At 43.9% G+C, this 27,693-nt stretch overlaps 2 protein-coding genes across 2 annotated transcripts in view; one reads left to right on the forward strand and one right to left on the reverse strand.

The window, feature by feature from the left end:
• LOC137534476 (zinc finger protein 850-like) overlaps positions 1-27,693 on the reverse strand; it is a 109,037-nt gene that overhangs the window by 19,934 nt on the left and 61,410 nt on the right. The gene's annotated exons all lie outside the window — the stretch shown is intronic.
• Positions 4,786-27,693, forward strand: part of LOC137535795 (zinc finger protein 420-like) — a 48,105-nt gene continuing 25,197 nt past the window's right edge. The window contains exons 1-2 of the mRNA XM_068257697.1: positions 4,786-4,888; positions 10,281-11,339. Coding sequence (XP_068113798.1) covers positions 4,786-4,888; positions 10,281-11,339 — 1,162 coding nt within the window. The remainder of the gene's footprint in view (positions 4,889-10,280; positions 11,340-27,693) is intronic.

A 27,693-nucleotide genomic window follows, 5' to 3' on the forward strand; every position in this document is an offset into this window, starting at 1 on the left:
TGCTCTTGACGTTCCCACTGCTGTTCACATGGCTGTACCCGCTCGCTCTGCTGTCACGCTAACATCAGAGCTTAGGTATATCGGACAGGAGCCAATTTCATTGCTGTGAGCCAATCACTATTAGTTGTCCCCTAGTTCAGTAGTAGTTGAGTAGTACTGTAGGTCAAATGTTACCATATTATAGTCACTATTTCCCAGATGTTCTCAAACTTGCACATTAGATATAACATGCATCTTGTCTATTTGAAATGACCAAATCCAGCAGAGCATCTCCCCTGGATAGTTTGGTTACCGTCTGAATTAAGTAATTGTCTTGCAGTGTTGATATAAATCTGCCACTTTTACTAGAGCGAGTGGCCTCAATTTCCCAGTTATTGTCTGGATAATTGAAATCACCCATAAGTATAACTCCTCTTTTGCTCGCACCTTTTTCAATCTGCTGCAATAATTGCACTTCCTCCATTTCATTTATGTGTGGAGGTTTATAACAGACCCCAATAAGCAATTGACAACTCTTATTTCCGGCATGAACAGTTACCCATAAAGATTCCAAGCTGTCACAGTCCTCAGCCATGTCATCCGTCAAAACTGGAGATAAGGAAGTCTTAACAAACATACAGACCCCCACTCCTTTTTTGTGGATATGTTACGGCCAGAACCCGAAGTTTGGCCACTTCTAGTTCTGGCCGGCCACTTCGGGTTCTGGCCGGCCAATTTGCGAAGTGGCCGCTGCGCTGCGGCCAATGTTAGAAATGGATTGTTTACTCTGATATTAATGTATCTTCTGGCCGCAGCGCAGTGGCCAAACGTATTAATTTGTTGCAATTAAGCCGGCGGCAATGTAACAATTCAAGCCGCCGGCTTTTTATCTGCCTCTCTCTTCTTCTCCCCCCCCGCCTCTCTCTCCCCCCCCCCCCGCCTCTCTCTCCTCCCCCCGCCTCTCTCGCTCTCCTATGGGCAGCCGGGCGGGGACACGAGTGTCCCCCCGGAGTCGTTCGTCGCGGCAGGGAAGCCTGCCGTTCTTGCAGAGCGGGTGCTGGCAGAAGCAATGTCTGCAGCCTCCCCGCTCTGCTGCCCCTGCTGCGACGAACGACTCTGGGGGACTCGCGTGTCCCCCGCCGGCTGGCCATAAGAGGAGAGAGAGAGAGAGGCAGATAAAAAGCCGGCGGCTTGAATTGTTACATTGCCGCCGGCTTAATTGCAACAAATTAACTAAGTGGTTATACGTTTGGCCGCTGCGCTGCGGCCAGAAGATACATTAATATCAGAGTAAACAATCCATTTCTAACATTGGCCGCAGCGCAGCGGCCACTTCGCAAATTGGCCGGCCAGACCCCGAAGTGGCCGGCCAGAACTAGAAGTGGCCAAACTTCGGGTTCTGGCCGTAACAGATATATCTTTTCTGAGAACACTATAATCTTTCAAATTTACCATCCAATCATGAATAGCATGCATCCATGTTTCTGTTACACCTACAATATCATAGTCATTATCTCTCATCAGCAACTCCAGTTCACCAATCTTATTTGAAAGGCTTCCAGCAACACGCATTTTATATTATTACCACCACATTTTATTTTTTGTAGCATATACTTAAGCAGTAAAAGGTTTAATCACCTCCGTATGGTTTGTCCCCTCCTTACTCTCCCCATAACCCCCTCTTCAGCCTCTATATTCTCTGGATCCCACTGACTATCTTACTCTGCTTAACTCCCATGTACTGTAGTCTCTTCTCCCACCCCCTCCCTCCAGGTCCCTACAGTAGGTCCTATTAGACCATTCCCCCAAACAGCATGCACAGTTGCATATCCCCTTTGCTGAGCCAGCCAACAGATTGGGCAGTGAGCAGGAATGGATGACTCCCTGACACTTGAGGTGAGAAGAGACAGTGAATGATGTGTGCCATTGCCAATATATTTAAAGTTTTGTGATTGTTTACTTGTTTTCCCATCTTGCTTGCTGCTAACTGATCTTAATGATTTCATTGTTGTGGCTATATATTGTACAGTTTGCACAGTTGTGGTGTACAGTACATGTTTGTCTGCCCCATGCCTTGACTAAGAAGACCATATTGGTCCTGAAATGATTATCGGTTATACGGTAAGATGTATTATGTGTGTGTAATGGGACAAAAAAAGTTACTTGAAGTTCCAGCAAGTCTGTTTGCAGATCCCTTCTTTAGATTGTGGATTTACTGTTGCCTTGGAATCCAGCACCAGCATCCACCTTCTACGGGTGTGCAGTTCTTTTGAATGGACATTACCATAGTAACAGTCTCACTACTATAGTACTGTGCCAGTTACTTTCTACCAAGTAAATACAGTTGGGTGTCATCAGCATAGCAATGATATCTCAGACCATGTTTTTGTATGATTTTTCCAAGTGGCAGCATGTTTATAGTGAACAGCAAAGGGGATAGTGTCATGTCCTGGGGTACACCATATTTTAGTGGTACAGAGTTGGAGAGGAAGGGCCCCAAAGATACCCTTTGTGTTCTGACAACTGGAGAACTAATCCATCTATCCGCAGTACCTTTGCAGCCTGTTAAAGTCTACCAGAGCTGTTGTAAGTAAAATGTTTTATACATAACTAGGGCTTCCTCCAGGCCCACATGCACGGATCGCTCCCACACCGCCGTCCTCAGTCTTCTTGCAGCTCCGATACCTGGTCCCTGCACTTCCGTCAGTTGGAGCCAGTCTGACGTAAGTCAAGTGGGCTGTATGCGTATCTCTCCAGCAGCCACGTATCTCTCCTGCGTAGACTGGCCCAACTATTTTAAAAACACTTTTCTTTTATTGGTCGGATGAAATATGCTAATTTTTTGAGATAGGAAATTTGGGTTTTCATGAGCTGTATGCCAAAATCATCAATATTAAAACAATAAAAGGTTTGAACTACTTCAGTTGTGTGTATTTGAATCTAAAATATATGAAAGTCTAATGTTTATCAGTACATTACAGAAAATAATGAACTTTATCACAATATGCTAATTTTTTGAGAAGATCCTGTACATATATATATATATACATATATATATATATATATATACATATATATATATATATATATATATACATATATATATACATATATACATATATACATATATACATATATATACATATATATACATATATATATACATATATACATATATATACATATATATACATATATATACATATATATACATATATATACATATATATATACATATATATATATATATATATATATACATATATATATATATATATATACATACATATATATATATATATATATATATATACACATATATATATATATATATACACATATATATATATATATATACACATATATATATATATATATACACATATATATATATATATATATATATATATATATATATATATATATATATATATATATATATATATATATATATATATATATATATATGTATATATGTATATATATATATATATATATATATATATATATATATATATACACAGTATATATATAATCAATTGTACAAAAAAATTCCAATCAATTTTTTTTCTTCAATTGAGAAAAACGATTGACTTTCCCTAATTGTTTTATCACTTCATCTATTGATGTGGTAAACATTTTAAATCTATTTTTAGAAAAAAAAAAATTAGTGTAGGATTGTGAAGGCCTTCCTTGGGGCTTCTTTATAGCATAAGGATTTGGGTAATACAATGTTACAGTGGGTATCCCTGCTGTATTAGAACCCATCTAAGCAGCACGGTGGCGTAGTAGTTAGCCCTGGGTCCCTGGTTCGAATCCCAGCCAGGGCTCTATCTGCAAAGAGTTTGTATGTTCTCTCCGTGTCTGTGTGGGTTTCCTCCGGGCACTCTGGTTTCCTCCCACATTCCAAAAACACACAGATAAGTTAATTGGCTACCTCTAAAAAATTGGCCCTAGACTACAGTACTTACACCACATAATATAGACATATGGCAATGGTAGGGATTAGATTGTGAGCTCCTTTGAGGGACAGTTAGTGACAAGATATATATATATATATATATATATATATATATATATATATATATATATATATATATATACACTGTACAGCGATGCGTAATATGTCGGCGCTATATAAATACTAAAAATAATAATAATAATAATAATCTTCTAAAGTTAAGGTGAATGGCTTTCTTTTGCAGCCTTTTGATTTGGCTTTTGGTACTCGGCAGGGATGCCCACTTTCCCATTTCATTTGTATTCTGTGTTTGGATTGGGTACGTGCAGAACAGGCCATACAGGGTGTCAGAATGGGAGGTGTAGAGCATAAGGTTTATATTCTGATAAGCTCTATTTTTTTTTTTTTTACAAATTCTATTGTCCCCATTTCAATGGAAACGATGGCCTATTATAGCTTCCTTTCTAATTACAAGATAAATTTCTCCATATCCCGTGCTTTGAATGTGTTGTTGGCATCTCATCGTGTATTACAGCTACAAGCCTCCTTCCCATTTCAGTGGCACGCAGGTCCATACATTATCTGGGAATTCAGCTGCCAGTTACTTTCTCACTGGGTAATTTGAGAAATATCTTGGCATATTTGGATATGATGCCCTTATACTCCAAATATTTTCTTTTATCAGGTAGTCTTTAAGACACAAACACTATTGTTATTACTGTATTACTATAGCACAACATCCTCACCTTCAGGGATGTGGATCCCTAAAGGTGAGGATGTTGTGCTGTAGTAACACGGTAATAACAACAGTATTTGATGGCTGAGTGAAGGTGATTTCACAAACAATGGCTGCAGTTAGCCTATTCACCACAAGATGGCAGCTCACCTCACCAGGAAGTGATGTAATACAGCAGGAAAACAAGTGGCGAGAACACATTGCTAGAAGAGGTAATTGTGTGATTGTTGTTATAGTTTGAGCCGAATAGGGGGTTTAGGGGCGGATATACTTTTCATAAAGAGGAGATCATAGTACATTTGTCACTATCCTCATCATTCCACTCAAAGTAATTGTCACACCCTGCAGTCAGGGGCATAGCTGGAAATCATGGGGTCCCATAGCAAAATTGTGTGTGCCCCCAAAAACATTTATAGGGTGCATTTATGCCCAAGTACCCCCCCCCTCCCCCACCCCCGTTTATCTGGACACACACCCTCCCCCTCAGCATTAGGTAGTCCAACTATAGGTAGCTAGTGGTAACCAGATCTGCTTCCCTAGTGTAGTAGTCTGAAGTAAAACCCTACCCCCCTGTATAGTTTGCAAGTAGGTCCCTCAATCAGGGGCGTAACTAGACATTACTGGGCCCCCCTGCAAAACTTTGGATGCCCCCCCCCCCCCCGCGAAACTTTGGATGGTGCCCCCCCACCCCCCTCGCTTTCTGCACAGGAAAACTGAGGACCAATATGTTTTCCCCATGCAGATAAAAACACTTAGACTGAAGAGAGAGGTATATGGAGGCTGCCATGTTTATTTACTTTTTTTTAATTTTTTCATCCAATCTTATCAATTCTATGTAGTATAAGGGAACTGGCTAAATTACTCTTTCAGTATACAGTGGGTTGCAAAAGTATTCGCCCCCCTTGAAGTTTTCCACATTTTGTCACATTACTGCCACAAACATGCATCCATTTTATTGGAATTCCCTGTGAAAGACCAACACAAAGTGGTGTACATGTGAGAAGTGGAACGAAACTCATACATAATTCCAAACATTTTTTACAAATAAATAACCGCAAAGTGGGGTGTGCGTAATTATTCAGCCCCGAGTCAATACTTTGTAGAACCACCTTTTGCTGCAATTACAGCTGCCAGTCTTTTAGGGTATGGGCTCGATTCACAAAGCGGTGCTAACCCAGTTAGCATGCCTAAAAGACTTTAGGCGTGATAACCATTGCACCATGCTGGTGAAAAGCCAGTTTAGGCGTGATAAGTTTAGGTGTGATAAGTTTAGGTGTGATAAGTTTAGGCATGCTAAGTTTAGATAAGTTTAGATCGCTTGCAAAGTCCCGCACGCAAAGCAGCGCCATTAAACTTTATACAAAGTGCACCAGTCTTTGCTAGCGTAAAACTTTTGATCAGCTGTGCACTGCGGTGCTAACGCAGTTGGCGCTTAAACTTAGCATGCCTAAACTTATCACACCTAAACTTATCATGCCTAAACTTATCACACCTAAACTTATCACACCTAAACTTATCATGCCTAAACTGAGTTTAGGCATGATAAAGGGCTTTTCACCACGGTGCTAACTGTTAGCACCGCTTTGTGAATCAGGCCCCATGTCTCTACCAGCTTTGCACATCTAGAGACTGAAATCCTTGCCCATTCTTCTTTGCAAAACAGCCCCAGCTCAGTCAGATTAGATGGACAGCGTTTGTGAACAGCAGTTTTCAGATTTTGCCACAGATTCTTGATTAGATTTAGATCTGGACTTTGACTGGGCCATTCTAACACATAGATATGTTTTGTTTTAAACCATTCCATTGTTGCCCTGGCTTTATGTTTAGGGTCGTTGTCCTGCTGGAAGGTGAACCTCCGCCCCAGTCTCAAGTCTTTTCTCCAAGAAGTTTTCTTCCAAGATTGCCCTGTATTTCGCTCCATCCATCTTCCCATCACCTCTGACCAGCTTCCCTGTCCCTGCTGAAGAGAAGCACCCCCCGAGCATGATGCTGCCACCACCATATTTGACAGTGGGGATGGTGTGTTCAGAGTGATGTGCAGTGTTAGTTTTCTGCCACACATAGCGTTTTGCATTTTGGCCAAAAAGTTCCATTTTGGTCTCATCTGACCAGAGCACCTTCTTCCACATGGTTGCTGTGTCCCCCACATGGCTTGTGGCAAACTGCAAACGGGACTTCTTATGCTTTCTGTTAACAATGCCTTTCTTCTTGCCACTCTTCCATAAAGTCCAACTTTGTACAGTGCATGACTAATAGTTGTCCTATGGACAGATTCTCCCACCTGAGCTGTAGATCTCTGCAGCTCGTCCAGAGTCACCATGGGCCTCTTGACTGCATTTCTGATCATCGCTCTCCTTGTTCGGCCTGTGAGTTTAGGTGGATGGCCTTGTCTTGGTAAGTTTACAGTTGTGCCATACTCCTTCCATTTCTGAATGATCGCTTGAACAGTGCTCCGTGGGATGTTCAAGGCTTTGGAAATCTTTTTGTAGCCTAAGCCTGCTTTAAATTTCTCAATAACTTTATCCCTGACCTGTCTTGTGTGTTCTTTGGACTTCACGGTGTTGTTGCTCCCAATATTCTCTTAGACAACCTCTGAGGCCCTCACAGAGCAGCTGTATACTACTGACATTAGATTACACACAGGTGCACTCTATTTAGTCATTAGCACTCATCAGGCAATGTCTGTAGGCAACTGACTGCACTCAGATCAAAGGGGGCCGAATAATTATGCACACACCACTTTGCAGTTATTTGTTTGTAAAAAATGTTTGGAATCATGTATGATTTTCGTTCCACTTCTGATGTGTACACCACTTTGTGTTGGTCTTTCACGTGGAATTCCAATAAAATTGATTCATGTTTGTGGCAGTAATATGAAAAAAAATGTGGAAAACTTTAAGGGGGCCGAATACTTTTGCAACCCACTGTATTCACTTAATTTACCCTTATACTACATAGAAATGGTAAGATTGTATGAAAAAATTGTACCATGTATGGCCACCATAAGCCTTCCAAGTTAAATTGGCAAATTGGACCATGCCTAAGTTGAGCTTCATCACTGTGTTATCAATGATTGGAGTAAAAAAAGTTTATATGCTTGGGAGATGTCTGATGGCAATTTTATACTGAGGTAATGGGTGAATGTTTAGTGATATGAAGGTTGTGAGCAGGAATCCTGGTGTTTACATCTTTAAGGAAAGAAGTTACAGGCAGTAGTGGAATGTTGCTTTTAGGGTAGTTGATGATTCGTCATGAGAACAATCAAAAGTATATGAATTAAAACTGCTTAAAGTAAAACTATGAGGAAGTAGTTTTCTGGGAACACTATTAACCACTTGCCGACCGCACGCTTATACCGTGCGTCGGCAAAGTGGCAGCTGCAGGACCAGCGACGCAGTACTGCGTCGCCAGCTGCAGGCTGATTAATCAGGAAGCAGCCGCTCGCGCGAGCGGCTGCTTCCTGTCAAATCACGGCGGGGGTCTCCGCGAATAGCCTGCGGGCCGCCGATGGCGGCTCGCAGGCTAAATGTAAACACAAGCGGAAATAATCCGCTTTGTTTACATTTGTACGGCGCTGCTGTGCAGCAGCGCCGTAAGGCAGATCGGCGATCCCCGGCCAATCAGCGGCCGGGGATCGCCGCCATGTGACAGGGGACGTCCTGTCACTGGCTGCACAGGACGGATAGCGTCCTGTGCAGCCCCGATCTCCGGGGGGGGGGAGCAGGTAGGAGAGGGAGGGGGGAATTTCGCCGCAGAGGGGGGCTTTGAGGTGCCCCCCCCGCCAGCCACACGCAGGCAGAAGAGATCAGACCCCCCCTGCACATCATCCCCATAGGGGGGAAAAAAGGGGGGCAATCTGATCTCTCTGCCTGCACCCTGATCTGTGCTGGGGGCTGTAGAGCCCACCCAGCACAGATCACTAAAAACAGCGCTGGTCCTTAACCTCCTGAGCGATAATCCCGAGCTGAGCTCGGGGTATGTCGCGCAGGAGGATTTCTCAGGCCCCGCTGGGCCGATTTGCATAATTTTTTTTTTGTTACACGCAGCTAGCACTTTGCTAGCTGCGTGTAACTTCCGATCGCCGCCGCTCGCCGCCGATCCGCCGCTACCCCGCCGTTCCGCGCAGCCCCCCCCCCTCCCCAACCCCTTGCGCAGCCTGGCCAATCAGTGCCAGGCAGCGCTGAGGGGTGGATCGGAACTCCCTATGACGTCACGACGTCCATGACGTCGGTGACGTCATCCCGCCCCGTCGCCATGGCGACCAGGGAAGCCCAGCAGGAAATCCCGTTCTGAACGGGATTTCCTGCTTACTCTGATCGCCGAAGGCGATCGGAGTGGGTGGGGGGATGCCGCTGCGCTGCGGCTATCATGTAGCGAGCCCTGGGCTCGCTACATGATTTAAAAAATAAAAAAAATTAAAAAATAGTGCTGCGCCACCTCTTGGGCGATATAATTGTATCGCCCAGAGGGTTAAGGGGGGGTAAAGGGTGGGTCATCAAGTGGTTAATAAAGTACAATTTTTTTTTAAATAAAAGCAAGAGATGGTAACATTTTTTGTTGTTGTGTTGTTACCTCCAAAGTATATCTTATCTCTTTATTTCCCTTCTTATGCTATCAATCATGCATGTAAATAATCCTGTTATCATTTGTGTTTTGTACTGCAATCAGAGATGTCTTTAGGTTTATACTAGCTGTTATGGGAGGCAGGCCTGTATCTCCTCCCTGTAAAGGACGGCATATTCCCTGACAGCTTTTGCCAGCAGCTGTTCATAGCAGCAGTCATTAATGTCGGCAGCCAATAATAAGTTGTACAATCAAGTTGTTGTGGATCAGTGGAGGTCTCTAGGAGTGAGGCTGTGAAGGAGCAGGATCTGCCCATTGTGTAATTCAGCAGATCAGATAATGCTGCCAGATTACCGTATCCATTGTATCTCTGATAGGAAGAAGCCAATGTGGAATCAGGAGCCACTGGTGTTAGGTAGTCCGCAGTGGGAGAGGTTGGAGTTTGCACTGAGATGGTGGTTATTGGGTCACAGTTCCGGAATGGAGCCAGGTAACAAGTTGACCAGCTGGTAGGACAGGGAGAGAAGATGGAGGCTGCACCTGGAGAATGGTTGGGTGGCCTCTGCTGCTTCGGTCCTGGTATTGGCACAGTCACAGCTGGGAGGTTTGTTCCTACAGCTATTGGAGGGTTTGAGGATCGTAGATGATGGACAAGTGGGTTCATGTATGGTCAGGATATGGAGCTGCAGTCCCATCTACTCAGTTCATCAGGTGCCAGAACCATAAGTAATGATAATTTAGAGCTAATTAGCTGCAGGCCTCTGCTCCTATCTTCCTATGTCTACAGCTGTTCTCTCTCTTTACATCCTCATCCATCTAACGCTGCCGGCAGTGCTGTAACCTCCCAGGAATGTGTGCATGGAGAGGAGGAGAGAAGCACCAGATGATGAGCAAGGCACACTGGAAGAGAGGACTGTGGTACTGAATGTGCAGCATAGCACAGCTTATGGGATATTATCAGTCCCTAGCAAATTATGTTCTTTTCTATGCACTGTTTAATAATGGTAATATTTTACAGATATAATTTGTTATCCTTTTCAGAGCTAAGATCTGAGCTCAGCGATCAGCAGTCTGTAGAGAAGGGTGACATGATGAGGACAAATAAAGAGGAAGAAGAAGAGACGTATGTGTATGGGAGGAGTGATCAGGAGTCTATGAAGCAGGGTGACATTATGAGGACAAATAAAGAAGAAGAAAGAGAGACCTATGTGATGGGCTATCAGCAGTCTGTGGGGGAAGGTGACATGATGGGGACAAATAAAGAGGAAGAACGAGAGACGTATGTAAGAAATGATCAGCTGTCTATGGAGGAGGGTGAAATAATGAGGACAATTAAAGAGGAAGAAGAAGAGACGTATGTGAGTGGTGATCAACATTTTACAGAGGAGGGTGACATGATGGGGACAATTAAAAAGGAAGAAGAAAATATGTATGTGAGGAGTGATCAGCAGTCTATGGAGAAGGGCGACATGATGGGGACAATTAAAGAGGAAGAAGAAAAGGAGTATGTGAGAAGTGATCAGCAGTCTATGGAGGAGAGTATCATGATGAGGACAATTAAAGAGGAAGAAGAAAAGGAGTATGTGAGGAGTGATCAGCAGTCTATGGAGAAGGGTAACATGATGGGGACAATTAAAGAGGAAGAAGAAGAGACATATGTGAGGCGTGATCAGCAGTCTATGGGTGAGAGTAACCTGATAAGGAAAATTAAAGAGGAAGAAGAAAAGACATATGTGAGGGGTGATCAGCATTCTACAGTGGAAGGTAACATGATGGGTGCAATTAAAGAGGAAGAAGAAGAGACATATGGGAGGGATTATCTGCAATCCAGAGAAGAGAAAGAGATGAAAAGGGAAGAAGATACATATGTGAGGGGTGATCAGCAGTCCAAGGAGGAGGGTTTGATAATAAGGGTGATTAAAGAGGAAGAAGAGATGTATGTGAGTAGTGATAAGCTGTCTGCAGAGGAGGGTGACATGATGGAGACAAGTAAAGAGAAAGAAGAAGAGAAGTTTGTGAAGAGAGATCAGCTGTCTGCAGAAGTGGGTGACATGATGGGGACAGCTATAGAGGAGGATCCTCTTACAGAGACCAGAACAGGTGGGTACCATATTTTTCAGACCTGAAGATGCTCCGGACCACAAGACACACCTAGGTTTAGAGGACAAAAATCAGGATTAAAAATTACTAAACCTGGGTGCTGCCATGGTGCAGGGGCGTCTTGTGGACCTTCTCCCCATGCTGTCTGTCTAAGCTACATTGCCCAGCTACACTATCCCCTGCTGCCCCACTAGCTACATTAACCCCTGCTGCCTCAACAGCTACACTAGCCCCTGCTGCCTCAACAGCTACACTAACTACCCTACACTAACCCCTCCTGCCCCACCAGCTACACTGCACTACTCTAACCTTTCACTAACACACTAACTCCTCACTAACCCCTATCCACACTCAACACAGTGGCAGTGATGGGACAACAATAGGATGAGGCAGTTATAAATTATTTAGGTCCATTACCTCCGGATAGATCAGCAGCAGAATTGGGTACCATAGGAGGCTCTGTAGGTGCCCCTCAGATGAGTTTGCAGAGTTGCATGGATGTCCGGACCAATCCAGCAAAGTGCGGCCTAGTCGGGCTGCTGAAGCTGCAGCCTCGCATTATTTCATGGGCCAGGAAAGAGGTGAGGCTGGCACAGTAATCCTCTCAATGTGCCACAATCAGCATCAAAGAGTATGGAGAGATAAAGCAGCTGTGTGGGAAGCTGCTAATGTCTCCTCACAGCCTATTAGCATGTCCCTAACTTTTTATGCACCAGCAAAATACTACTGCTGGTCACATTAATTATGATGGTGATCCTTTTTAACACGTGCTGATGGTTTGGCGCAGGACCACGGCGCTGTCATTGAGGCCAATCATGCCCACTGACATCTGATAGGTTACTGCTATTTATAGGTGCAGGAATGGTGCAGGGATTGGTCCCAATGACCGTGCCATGGTCACGCCCACAAGACCATCGGCACCAGTTATAAAGCGGAGTAATAGGTGGCTTTTATTGGAAGCTCGGATAGCAGCAGGTTGCTGCAGCAGGTAATTGTGGGGGACACCTGGTGTCAGTCCAAATTGTATTATTGGGCCTATAAGATGCACTGACTTTTTCCCTACACTTTTGAGGTAGAAAAAAGTGCATCTTATGGTTTGAAGAATATGGTAATTAACATTAAATTGAACATGTTTTAGTTATTATGAGTCACTGCTCACAGATTGGCCTAATTAATCATCTAAAATTATCATTCTTGATTGTGTTTGGTCACGGTGACAGCTTACTGACAGTACAGACACCCTGATGTCTCTGGAGTACGTTCTGTTTTGTGGAGAGGGGGAGTTGATGGATTATTGAGAAGTATCCAGCTAAATCCCACAGTAGAAAAACAATGCTGATCAAGGGAGGAAAGTCCAATTCTTAGAGTGACTAACTAAATTGTTTTTATAGCTTATTACAGGCATACTGTGCAGTCACATTTTACATCACACCTATTACTGCTCACATTCCCTGTGTACATAGTGTGTATATACCTCATTACAGACACACTGTGCAGTTACATTACACACATCACACCCCTATTACTTCTCACGTTCCATGTGTACATAGTGTGTATATACCTCATTACAGACACACTGTGCAGTTACATTACACACATCACACCCCTATTACTTCTCACGTTCCATGTGTACATAGTGGGTTTATATCTCATTACAGGCACACTGTGCAGTCACATTACACACATCACACCCCTATGACTTCTCACATTCTCTATGTACAGTGGCTTGCAAAAGTATTCAGCCCCCTTGAATTTTTCACATTTTGTCACATTACTGCCACAAACATGAATTAATTTTATTGGAATTCAACATGAAAGACCAATACACAGTGGTGGAAAAGTGGAGCGAAAATCATACATGATTCCAAACATTTTTTTTACAAATCAATAACTGCAAAGTGGGGTGTGCGTAATTATTCAGCTCCCTTTGGTCTAAGTGCAGTCAGTTGCCCATAGACATTGCCTGATGAGTGCTAATGACTAAATAGAGTGCACCTGTGTGTAATCTAATGTCAGTATAAATACAGCTGCTCTGTGACGACCTCAGAGGTTGTCTAAGAGAATATTGGGAGAAACAACATAATGAAGTCCAAAGAACACACCAGACAGGACAGAGATAAAGTTATTGAGAAATGTAAAGCAGGCTTAGGCTACAAAAAGATTTCCAAAGCCTCGAACATCCCACGGAGCACTGTTCAAACGATCATTCAGAAATGGAAGGAGTATGGCACAACTGTAAACCTACCAAGACAAGGCCGTCCACCTAAACTCACAGGCCAAACAAGGAGAGCACTGATCAGAAATGCAGTCAAGAGGCCCATGGTGACTCTGGACAAACTGCACAGATCTACAGCTCAGGTGGGGGAATCTGTCCACAGGACAACTATTAGTCATGCACTGCACAAAGTTGGCCTTTATGGAAGAGTGGCAAGAAGAAAGGCATTGTTAACAGAAAGCATAAGAAGTCCCATTTGCAGTTTGCCACAAGCCATGTGGGGGACACAGCAACCATGTGGAAGAAGGTGCTCTGGTCAGATGAGACCAAAACTAAACTTTCTGGCCAAAATGCAAAACGCTATGTGTGGTGGAAAACTAACACTGCACATCACTCTGAACACACCATCCTCACTGTCAAATATGGTGGTGGAAGTATCATGCTCTGGGGGTGCTTCTCTTTAGCAGGGAAGCTGGTCACAGTTGATGGGAAGATGGATGGATCCAAATACAGGGCAATCTTTGAAGAAAACCTCTTGGAGTCTGCAAAAGACTTGAGACTGGGGCAGAGGTTCACCTTATAGCAGGACAATGACCCTAAACATAAAGCCAGGGCAACAATGGAATGGTTTAAAATAAAACATATCCATGTGTTAGAATGGGCCAGTCAAAGTCCAGATCTAAATCCAATTGAAAATCTGTGGCAAGATCTGAAAACTGCTGTTCACAAACGCTGTCCATCTAATCTGACTGAGCTGGAGCTGTTTTGCAAAGAAGAATGGGCAAGGATTTCAGTCTCTAGGGGCCTGATTCACAAAGTGGTGCAAACACCTTGCACGCCTGTGAAAAGGCCTTTATCACGCCTAAACTTAGTTTAGGCGTGATCAGAAGGTACTCGCGCGAAGCTCCCGCGCGCGAAACTTTGCGCACGCAATCGTGCAGGCGCGCAGCGCCCATTAATCCCTATGGGACTTTGTGCGCACGCCTGCGCGTTTGCACGTGCAAAAACTTTGCGCGCGGGAGATTCGCGCGATAAGCAGCACAAAGCGGTGATAACTCTGCTAGTGCAAAGGTTATCACGCCTAAATTCTTTTAGGCGTGATAACTGAGTTATCAACGCTTTGTGAATCAGGCCCTAGATGTGCAAAGCTGGTAGAGACATACCCTAAAAGACTAGTAGCTGTAATTGCTGCAAAAAGTGGTTCTACAAAGTATTGACTCCCCACCCCACACCCCACTTTGCAGTTATTTATTTGTAAAAAATGTTTGGAATCATGTATGAGTTTCATTCCACTTCTCACATGTACACCACTTTGTATTGGTCTTTCACGTGGAATTCCAATAAAATTGATTCATGTTTGTGGCAGTAATGTGACAAAATGTGGAAAACTTCAAGGGGGCCGAATACTTTTGCAAGCCACTGTAGATAGGGTGTTTAAACCGCATATATAGACATTAGCAGTCATCTCACTGTCTTGAGATGTGGTGGCAGATTAATGTTCACAGTGTGTGTGTGTGTGTGTGTGTGCGTGCGTGCGTACTTCCCTGATCTTCTTCTTTAACAATAGATTATATAGATTGTGGCATCGGATGTTGGGACGTCTATGTGCAATCACAGTGAGAAGTGACGCAGGTGGACCGGGGGGCAGTGTGACAGAAGTGACTTGTTACTGGCCTGTAGTAAGCTGATAATGATCACTGAACATTATTGTACACAGATTGGTCACAGTAGGGGGTGAGTTACTTTTACCAGCCTGTTATAAGCTGATAATGGCCACGTTTCACCTTCTCCAAACATACTCACTTTGTGTTATCATGGACCCCATGGTAGCCCCATTCCAGAAGGTCAACATAGGCCCATTGAGGGGTGATATAGTCAACTGCCAACTACTTTTTCAAAGGGTTGATCAATCAGCTTTGAATCATACCCCCTTTAAAGTAATCTAGCTTTCATCTCATTAGCTTGAACTTCAAAATAATCATTGTGTAACGATTGGTGTCAGCAAAACAGATTTTCTGATTATTGGTGATCTGCAGTATCACCAATAATACAGATGAGTATACCTGATTATGTGGTGATCTGCAGAATCACCAATAATGCTAGTATAGCCAGACACAGGACAACCAATGTGAGATAGTGTTTGGTGCAACAGCAATGAGGAAGAGGAGATCTCCCGAGGAGCGGGTGACTCAGACAGTACTGCAGCCAATGATCACCTGAGGAGCAGGTGATTCAGACTGTACTGCAGCCAGTGGACACCTGAGGAGCAGGGACCACTGACTGTGCAGCAAGGATGATCACCTGAGGAGCAGGCGATTAAGACTATACTGCAGCCAGTGGACACCTAAGGAGCAGGGATCACTGACTGTGCTGCAAAGGATGATCACCTAAGGAGCAGGCGATTAAGACTATACTGCAGCCAGTGGACATCTGAGGAGCAGGGACCACTGACTGTACTGCAAAGGATGATCACCTGAGGAGCAGGCGATTAAGACTATACTGCAGCTAGTGGACGCCTGAGGAGCAGGTGTTACAGACAGTGCTGCAGCTGAGCTTCACCTGAGGAGTAGGTGAAGGCTACTACAGATCCCTCACCAGTGGCTAGGCCCACTGGTGAGGACAGGAAGGTCAGACAAGCAGAGTAGGCAACGTACGGACAGATAAAGTACAAAGACAGAAGGCTGATTCAGTGTTAAGTTCAGGCAGAGTCGGCAACAGGAATCAGATGGGCAAAGGTACAGAATCAACAAGCAGGAGAATAGTCAAAGGAAGCAGAAGGTTATAACAGATAATACAATGCAATTAGTACTTTAAGCTATTAACAGAATCTGGCTAAGTGTGTATCCCCAGCTCCAGCTGGTTCTAGCACACTTTGGGATCTGACTAGGGTCTGAGCGCTAACACGTTAGCATTCGCAACAGCAGACACGGGGCAACTGACAGAGTAGTACTATATATACAGAGATGCCCCGCAGCGCCGCCCCCATTACTCAGCCAATCCAAAGTACCGTTGGAGTCAGCTGACTTGGCAGATCAGCTGACTCCCCTTCTATCCGCATAAAGGTCCTGTCGCCTGGTGCGCGCGCGTGTAGCCCTCAATCTATGTGCAATAGAAGGACCAGGCAGAGCAGCAGCATGTAACTGCGCGGCAGAGGCCACCGGCTGATAAGCGGAGATAGCCGCCATGCCACTTGCCTCTGCGGCGGTATCTCCGCTATCTTTTACACATTGGTGGTATTATTCCTTTTTAAACACAGGAACTGGCTAAAAGGAATTGACTTTTTCACATGCACAGGATGACAGCTGTCACTATGCAAGACTGAATTTGTTGCTGTGGCTTTGCGATAACCCTTAGCGATTAAGCGGTTACCCACCACCTCTGGTGACATAAACAAGAAAGAGGCTTTAGTTCCTCCCCATTAAACTGTTAATTTCATGTTCATCTCTTTATCCCCCAGATATTGAAAGGACCCTTCAAAAATGGTCCTTGGTGGATACCCAAACAACAAGCACATCGTCCACATACCTGGACCATGTTCTCGGGTCATATCTATAGGGGTTTCTTTCCTCATAGATGTGTATATTTACTCCCACCTGGCCAAGAATAAATTGGCAACAGTAGGTGCCACTAAGGTTAAACAAGTGCATTTAAGTGTTAACTTAACACATGTAACTATTGTCAGCTCATGTCCCAATTCTACATGAGTTTCAAACTAACTCCCTTTGCTCATGAAATCAATTACTTTGATATGTTATTAGATTTGGGGTTGGTGACTACAAATGAAGTTATACAATAGTACTACACTGTACATATGCACTCCCTGCAGAGCTGTCATGAGTCCACAGAGAATGTGGTGGACATTGCCCGCAGAGGAGTTGTCTATCACATGTAAACCTGGTTTAGATCATTCATGAAGAATGTGTACTAAAGGAAGTATCCCCTCATTCTCCTGCAGAGTACCTGCACATCACTTTTACATTTAGCCACAGTTAGATTGCCCGATCAATGTTCTTTGTTCATGTCTGCACCCTCTACATGTACTTTTACCAAGGACTAGTTTTGATTTCTATTTAATAGCTACTCTACAGCTATATCGTAAGTGTAGTTGTAGCGGATATCTGGTGTACATAACACAGAGTACACAGTGGGACGTTACAGGTGCACGTTAGAGCAGCCTGTAACACACCCTAACGCACAGCAATGAAAAATCAATGGGCTGTTCACAGTGCCCACGTTGCGTTACATTGTAATGCAGCTCGTCTACATAACGTACTGCATGCAGTACTTTACACGCGGCTAAGCCGCGTTAGACTGTTTTCACTTGCTCAGTAGGGTTTTTTTTTTCATTTTATGGGCGGAGAGGAGGCGGGGAGAGGCCGCTACGTAGCCAGGCACATGGCTACTTATTATTCACTGCACTTGCAGTGTTTACATCCTGGAGCGGCCGCAGATTGGCAGGCGGGACCACGTGATGCGGAGAGCTCCGCTCATGTGGTCTCCGCAGTGCCTCCGACAGAGCAGGCAAGAGCTGCTTGTAATGCGGATCTTGGTAGCGTCCTGCTCCAACACCACCAGGCGTTGCATTAGGGTCACGTTGTGTGTCCTATAACGTCCCCTAAACGCAACGTCCTGGTGTGTAAGTAGCCTAAAAGTTAGAATGCCCCAACATTTTGATTGTTTAGTATGCTTCACTACAACCCTGTATCAGCTGGGTTCCAGTGCATAGATCTGAGAAGCTGGAGTTGGAGTCTGATCTTTTGTATTAACTCCACAGCCCTGAATTATGCCACCTTACAACACAATGCAATAAAACAGTCACTTCAAATTACATTGTAGGAATGAACTGTGTCACTAAAAATGGCAAGTGACAGGCTAGAAACTACTCTGTCACAGTACACAACGTTACAGTGCACGTCTGCTGGATGAATAGTATAGTCATAATATATACTGTACTGTAAAAGAAAAGAGGTTGCGCTGGGGATATTCTGTATGTCACAATAAAAAGAGCTGAAATTGCAGCTGATGCATCAAAAAAGTCCTTGGACATGGATCACAAAGGTGCAAGTAGATATTTATCACAGCTCTAGTGGGCATGCACACAATAGAGCCACAATTGTCTGGATTATATGAGCATGCATACAATTAGCGTGCATTCAATTAGCCTGTGTACAATAGAGCCACTAGTAGCTACAGTTGTCTCAATTTGACCAGCAGTTTGTTATACATAAATCCAATTACAAATTAATAATTGAAGAGTTACTCCAAAAGTGTCACAATATGCAAGTTTTTAATTATAAACATCAAATGTCCAGGAATAGTGACCTTAAGAGCAGTATTAAAATCATACGTTCAAAAATAATGTAAAAATTAAGATCGTAAGATGCAAGCAGGTATTTATAACAGCTCTAGTGAGCATGCATACAATAGAAACACCAGTAGCTACAATTGTCTCACCTAGACCAGCATGCATACAATTAGCATGTATTCAATTAGTATGCGTACAATAGCGCCACCTGTAGCCACAACTGTCTCAATTAGACTAGCAGTTGGTTATACATAAATCCACTTACACCTTAATAATTGAAGAGTTATTCCAAAAGTATCACAATATGCAAACTTTTAATTGTAAACATCAAATGTTCAGGAATAGTGACCTTAAGAGCAATATTGGAATCATACGTTCAAAAAAAGTGTAAAAATTGAGATCCTGTATATATGTATGGATCCATTACCCATAAGCTCAATACATTCATACAATCAATCACACATAGGCCATCCAGTGTGCATAAAACCGCTATCAAAAAGCACAATAAAAAGTTCCAAAAAGTAGATTATTCTTATTTCTGTATGTTCAGCAGGTGAGACCAAAAATAGGATCCAATATGTTCGCCAAAAAACAGGTATCTTAAGCATCCAGTTATTAACAACTTCCTATTAGGTTGTACCACGTATGTAATTATATACTCACGCTCCCCAGGAGCTTGAAGCAATGAGTAGATAAAAGTTTATTTGAGTTAGAGCTCCGGCCGGGAGCTCAATAACTCACTCCATCCTCCACTCGATCCCAGTACCACTCTGAGGTCCAACAGTGTTGGTTACTACTTCCAGGTCAGTGGCGGTTCACATCCGGTGACATCACCTGCTTCCAGCGTCCAGTTGTAGCTAGGTAACTGCTGCAGTGCGGTTTGTGGAGCTGTGTATAGGTTTATTTAGTGTTGTACCAGCAATCCACTTGTCAGTATCTCTCTAGCACTTCAGCGCAGGAAGATATATTGGGGCTAACATGTTTCAACAGGCTCCACCGCCTTTATCAAAGCTTCACTTCACTTCATCCAGCGTTAAGTATTTAATATTACAGTTGGAAGATTGAGACTCTTCTGCATCTGTAATTTGCAACAGTGCTGTTTCCCCTGTGAAGACAGAAGCAAAGAAAACATTACCTTGGTCATCCACCATTGAGTTCCCACCCTCATCCTTTAGGAGTCCAATACAGTCAACCTTTCTTTTTTTTAGAATTAATGTACTTGTAAAAATTCTTTGGGTTAGATTTGATATCCATAGCGATTTGATTTTCAGCTTCAATCTTTGCCAGCCTAATTTCTTTTTTACAACTTTTATTGCACTCCTTATAATTGCTTAATGCAGCCTCGGTCCCCTCCATTTTTTTCCCCTTCATTTTATCGCTAACCTTTCTATTCATCCATAGAGGCCTTTTTTTATTCCTTGACATTTTGTTTCCATATGGGATATACATACTACAATATTGACTGAGAATAAGTTTAAATGCTTGCCATTTCCCTTCAGTGTTCTCCCCTTGTAGTACATTATCCCAGTTCACCAAACTTAGTGCCTGCCTGAGTTGATTGAACTTTGCATTTCTAAAATTCATACTTTTAGTGGTCTTGCTGCCCCGCGACCTATCAATCACCAGATCAAACGTTATCATGTTGTGATCACTATTTCCCAAATGTTCTTGAACCTGCACATTGGATACATTATCTGGTCTAGTAGAAATTATCAAATCCAGTAACGCATTCCCCCTAGTTGGTTCCGTTACCATTTGAGTCAAGTAATTGTCCTGTAGTGATGCCAGAAATCTGCTGCTTTTATAGCCTGGGTCACAGTGCACACAATGTTACAGTGCAAGTCTGCTGGATGGATAGTATAGCCTGTGCCACAGTACACACAATGTTACAGCGCAAGTCTGCTGGGTGGATAGTAAAGCCTGTGTCACAGTACACACAATGTTACAGTGCAAGTCTGCTGGATGGATAGTATAGCCTGTGCCACAGTACACACAATGTTACAGTGCAAGTCTGCTGGATGGATAGTATAGCCTGTGCCACAGTACACACAATGTTACAGCGCAAGTCTGCTGGATGGATAGTAAAGCCTGTGTCACAGTACACACAATGTTACAGTGCAAGTCTGCTGGATGGATAGTATAGCCTGTGCCACAGTACACACAATGTTACAGTGCAAGTCTGCTGGATGGATAGTATAGCCTGTGTCATGGTACACACAATGTTACAGTGCAAGTCTGCTGGATGGATAGTATAGCCTGTGTCACAGTACACAAAATGTTACAGTGCAAGTCTGCTGGATGGATAGTATAGCCTGTGCCACAGTACACACAATGTTACAGCGCAAGTCTGCTGGGTGGATAGTAAAGCCTGTGTCACAGTACACACAATGTTACAGTGCAAGTCTGCTGGATGGATAGTATAGCCTGTGCCACAGTACACACAATGTTACAGTGCAAGTCTGCTGGATGGATAGTATAGCCTGTGCCACAGTACACACAATGTTACAGCGCAAGTCTGCTGGATGGATAGTAAAGCCTGTGTCACAGTACACACAATGTTACAGTGCAAGTCTGCTGGATGGATAGTATAGCCTGTGCCACAGTACACACAATGTTACAGTGCAAGTCTGCTGGATGGATAGTATAGCCTGTGTCATGGTACACACAATGTTACAGTGCAAGTCTGCTGGATGGATAGTATAGCCTGTGTCACAGTACACAAAATGTTACAGTGCAAGTCTGCTGGATGGATAGTATAGCCTGTGCCACAGTACACACAATGTTACAGTGCAAGTCTGCTGGATGGATAGTATGGCCTGTGCCACAGTACACACAATGTTACAGTGCAAGTCTGCTGGATGGATAGTATAGCCTGTGTCACAGTACACACAATGTTACAGTGCAAGTCTGCTGGATGGATAGTATAGCCTGTGTCTCAGTGCACACTATATTACAGAGCAAGTCTGCTGGATGGATAGTATAGCCTGTGTCACAGTACACACAATGTTACAGTGCAAGTCTGCTGGATGGATAGTATAGCCTGTGCCACAGTACACACAATGTTACAGTGCAAGTCTACTGGAAGGATAGTATAGCCTGTGTCACAGTACACACAATGTTACAGTGCAAGTCTGCTGGATGGATAGTATAGCCTGTGTCACAGTGCACACAATGTTACAGTGCAAGTCTGCTGGATGGATAGTATAGCCTGTGTCACAGTACACACAATGTTACAGTGAAGGTCTGCTGGATGGATAGTATAGCCTGTGTCACAGTATACACAATGTTACAGTGCAAGTCTGCTGGATGGATAGTATAGCCTGTGTCACAGTGCACACAATGTTACAGTGCAAGTCTGCTGGATGGCTAGTATAGCCTGTGTCACAGTGCACACAATGTTACAGTGCAAGTCTGCTGGATGGATAGTATAGCCTGTGCCACAGTACACACAATGTTACAGTGCAAGTCTGCTGGATGGATAGTATAGCCTGTGTCACAGTGCACACAACAGTGCAAGTCTGCTGGATGGATAGTATGGCCTGTGTCACAGTACACACAATGTTACAGTGCAAGTCTACTGGATGGATGGTATAGCCTGTGTCACAGTACACACAATGTTACAGTGCAAGTCTGCTGGATGGATAGTATAACCTGAGCCAACTGGGTAAAGTTCAGTCCAGCAAATATTGGATGGATAGTATAGCCTGTGTCACAGTACACACAGTGTTACAGTGCAAGTCTGCTGGATGGATAGTATAACCTGTGTCACATTACACACAATGTTACAGTGCAAGTTTGCTGGATGGATAGTATAGCCGGTGTCACAGTACACACAATGTTACAGTGCAAGTCTGCTGGCTGGATGGATAGTATAGCCCGTGTCACAGTACACACAGTGTTACAGTGCAAGTCTGCTGGATGGATTGTATAGCCTGTGTCACAGTACACACAATGTTACAGTGCAAGTCTGCTGGATGGATAGTATAGCCTGTGTCACAGTACACACTGTGTTACAGTGCAAGTCTGCTGGATGGATAGTATAGCCTGTGTCACAGGTCACAAAATGTTACAGTACAAGTCTGCTGGATGGATAGTATAGCCAGTGTCACAGTACACACAATGTTACAGAGCAATTCTGCTGGATGGATAGTATAGTCTGTGTCACAGTGCACACAATGTTACAGTGCAAGTCTGCTGGAACGATAGTATAGCCTGTGTCACAGTACACACAGTGTTACAGTACAAGTCTGCTGAATGGATAGTATAGCCTGTGTCACAGTGCACACAATGTTACAGTGCAAGTCTGCTGGATGGATAGTATAGCCTGTGTCACAGTACACACAATGTTACAGTGCAAGTCTGCTGGATGGATAGTATAGCCTGTGTCACAGTACACACAATGTTACAGTGCAAGTCTGCTGGAACGATAGTATAGCCTGTGTCACAGTGCACACAATGTTACAGTGCAAGTCTGCTGGATGGATAGTATAGCCTGTGCCACGGTACACACAATGTTACAGTGCAAGTCTGCTGGATGGATAGTTTAGCCTGTGCCACAGTGCTCACAATGTTACAGTGCAAGTCTGCTGGATGGATAGTATAGCCTGTGTCACAGGTCACAAAATGTTACAGTACAAGTCTGCTGGATGGATAGTATAGCCAGTGTCACAGTACACACAATGTTACAGAGCAATTCTGCTGGATGGATAGTATAGTCTGTGTCACAGTGCACACAATGTTACAGTGCAAGTCTGCTGGATGGATAGTATAGCCTGTGTCACAGTACACATAATGTTACAGTGCAAGTCTGCTGAATGGATAGTATAGCCTGTGTCACAGTGCACACAATGTTACAGTGCAAGTCTGCTGGATGGATAGTATAGCCTGTGTCACAGTACACACAATGTTACAGTGCAAGTCTGCTGGATGGATAGTATAGCCTGTGTCACAGTACACACAATGTTACAGTGCAAGTCTGCTGGAACGATAGTATAGCCTGTGTCACAGTGCACACAATGTTACAGTGCAAGTCTGCTGGATGGATAGTATAGCCTGTGCCACGGTACACACAATGTTACAGTGCAAGTCTGCTGGATGGATAGTTTAGCCTGTGCCACAGTGCACACAATGTTACAGTGCAAGTCTGCTGGATGGATAGTATAGCCTGTGCCACAGTACACACAATGTTACAGTGCAAGTCTGCTGGATGGATAGTGTAGCCTGTGCCACAGTACACACAATGTTACAGTGCAAGTCTGCTGGATGGATAGTATAGCCGGTGTTACAGTACACACAATGTTACAGTGCAAGTCTGCTGGATGGATAGTGTAGCCTGTGCCACAGTACACACAATGTTACAGTGCAAGTCTGCCGGATGGATAGTATAGCCTGTGTCACAGTACACACAATGTTACAGTGCAAGTCTGCTGTATGGATAGTATAGCCTGTGTCACAGTACACACAATGCTACAGTGCAAGTCTGCTGTATGGATAGTATAGCCTGTGTCACAGTACACACAATGTTACAGTGCAAGCCTGCTGGATGGATAGTATAGCCTGTGTGACAGTGCACACAATGTTACAGTGCAAGTCTGCTGGATGGATAGTATAGCCTGTGTCACAGTATACACAATGTTACAGTGCAAGTCTGCTGGATGGATAGTATAGCCAGTGTCACAGTACACACAATGTTACAGTGCAAGTCTGCTGGATGGATAGTATAGCCTGTGTCATAGTACACACAATGTTACAGTGCAAGTCTGCTGGATGGATAGTATAGCCTGTGTCACAGTGCACACAATGCAAGTCTGCTGGATGGATAGTATAGCCTGTGCCACAGTACACACAATGTTACAGTGCAAGTCTGCTGGATGGATAGTATGGCCTGTGTCACAGTACACACAATGTTACAGTGCAAGTCTGCTGGATGGATAGTATAGCCTGTGTCTCAGTGCACACTATATTACAGAGCAAGTCTGCTGGATAGATAGTATAGCCTGTGTCACAGTACACACAATGTTACAGTGCAAGTCTGCTGGATGGATAGTATAGCCTGTGCCACAGTACACACAATGTTACAGTGCAAGTCTACTGGAAGGATAGTATAGCCTGTGTCACAGTACACACAATGTTACAGTGCAAGTCTGCTGGATGGATAGTATAGCCTGTGTCACAGTGCACACAATGTTACAGTGTATCCATCCATGGATGGATAGTATAACCTGAGCCAACTGGGTAAAGTTCAGTCCAGCAAATATTGGATGGATACAGTGCAAGTCTGCTGTATGGATAGTATAGCCTGTGTCACAGTACACACAATGTTACAGAGCAATTCTGCTGGATGGATAGTATAGTCTGTGTCACAGTGCACACAATGTTACAGTGCAAGTCTGCTGGAACTATAGTATAGCCTGTGTCACAGTACACACAGTGTTACAGTACAAGTCTGCTGGATGGATAGTATAGCCTGTGCCACAGTGCATACAATGTTACAGTGCAAGTCTGCTGGATGGATAGTGTAGCCTGTGCCACAGTGCACACAATGTTACAGTGCAAGTCTGCTGGATGGATAGTATAGCCTGTGTCACAGTGCACACAACAGTGCAAGTCTGCTGGATGGATAGTATGGCCTGTGTCACAGTACACACAATGTTACAGTGCAAGTCTACTGGATGGATGGTATAGCCTGTGTCACAGTACACACAATGTTACAGTGCAAGTCTGCTGGATGGATAGTATAACCTGAGCCAACTGGGTAAAGTTCAGTCCAGCAAATATTGGATGGATAGTATAGCCTGTGTCACAGTACACACAGTGTTACAGTGCAAGTCTGCTGGATGGGATAGAATAGCCTGTGTCACAGTACACACAATGTTACAGTGCAAGTCTGCTGGATGGATAGTATAACCTGTGTCACATTACACACAATGTTACAGTGCAAGTTTGCTGGATGGATAGTATAGCCGGTGTCACAGTACACACAATGTTACAGTGCAAGTCTGCTGGCTGGATGGATAGTATAGCCTGTGTCACAGTACACACAATGTTACAGTGCAAGTCTGCTGGATGGATTGTATAGCCTGTGTCACAGTACACACAATGTTACAGTGCAAGTCTGCTGGATGGATAGTATAGCCTGTGTCACAGTACACACTGTGTTACAGTGCAAGTCTGCTGGATGGATAGTATAGCCTGTGTCACAGGTCACAAAATGTTACAGTACAAGTCTGCTGGATGGATAGTATAGCCAGTGTCACAGTACACACAATGTTACAGAGCAATTCTGCTGGATGGATAGTATAGTCTGTGTCACAGTGCACACAATGTTACAGTGCAAGTCTGCTGGAACGATAGTATAGCCTGTGTCACAGTACACACAGTGTTACAGTACAAGTCTGCTGGATGGATAGTATAGCCTGTGCCACAGTGCATACAATGTTACAGTGCAAGTCTGCTGGATGGATAGTGTAGCCTGTGCCACAGTACACACAATGTTACAGTGCAAGTCTGCTGGATGGATAGTATAGCCTGTGTCACAGTACACATAATGTTACAGTGCAAGTCTGCTGAATGGATAGTATAGCCTGTGTCACAGTGCACACAATGTTACAGTGCAAGTCTGCTGGATGGATAGTATAGCCTGTGTCACAGTACACACAATGTTACAGTGCAAGTCTGCTGGATGGATAGTATAGCCTGTGTCACAGTACACACAATGTTACAGTGCAAGTCTGCTGGAACGATAGTATAGCCTGTGTCACAGTGCACACAATGTTACAGTGCAAGTCTGCTGGATGGATAGTATAGCCTGTGCCACAGTACACACAATGTTACAGTGCAAGTCTGCTGGATGGATAGTGTAGCCTGTGCCACAGTACACACAATGTTACAGTGCAAGTCTGCTGGATGGATAGTATAGCCGGTGTTACAGTACACACAATGTTACAGTGCAAGTCTGCTGGATGGATAGTGTAGCCTGTGCCACAGTACACACAATGTTACAGTGCAAGTCTGCCGGATGGATAGTATAGCCTGTGTCACAGTACACACAATGTTACAGTGCAAGTCTGCTGGATGGATAGTATGGCCTGTGTCACAGTACACACAATGTTACAGTGCAAGTCTGCTGGATGGATAGTATAGCCTGTGTCTCAGTGCACACTATATTACAGAGCAAGTCTGCTGGATGGATAGTATAGCCTGTGTCACAGTTCACACAATGTTACAGTGCAAGTCTGCTGGATGGATAGTATAGCCTGTGCCACAGTACACACAATGTTACAGTGCAAGTCTACTGGAAGGATAGTATAGCCTGTGTCACAGTACACACAATGTTACAGTGCAAGTCTGCTGGATGGATAGTATAGCCTGTGTCACAGTGCACACAATGTTACAGTGTATCCATCCATGGATGGATAGTATAACCTGAGCCAACTGGGTAAGGTTCAGTCCAGCAAATATTGGATGGATACAGTGCAAGTCTGCTGTATGGATAGTATAGCCTGTGTCACAGTACACACAATGTTACAGAGCAATTCTGCTGGATGGATAGTATAGTCTGTGTCACAGTGCACACAATGTTACAGTGCAAGTCTGCTGGAACTATAGTATAGCCTGTGTCACAGTACACACAGTGTTACAGTACAAGTCTGCTGGATGGATAGTATAGCCTGGGTCACAGTGCACACAATGTTACAGTGCAAGTCTGCTGGATGGATAGTATAGCCTGTGTCACAGTGCACACAACAGTGCAAGTCTGCTGGATGGATAGTATGGCCTGTGTCACAGTACACACAATGTTACAGTGCAAGTCTACTGGATGGATGGTATAGCCT

The sequence above is a fragment of the Hyperolius riggenbachi genome, chromosome 10 (assembly GCF_040937935.1).
Source record: "Hyperolius riggenbachi isolate aHypRig1 chromosome 10, aHypRig1.pri, whole genome shotgun sequence".
Lineage (NCBI taxonomy): Eukaryota > Metazoa > Chordata > Amphibia > Anura > Hyperoliidae > Hyperolius > Hyperolius riggenbachi.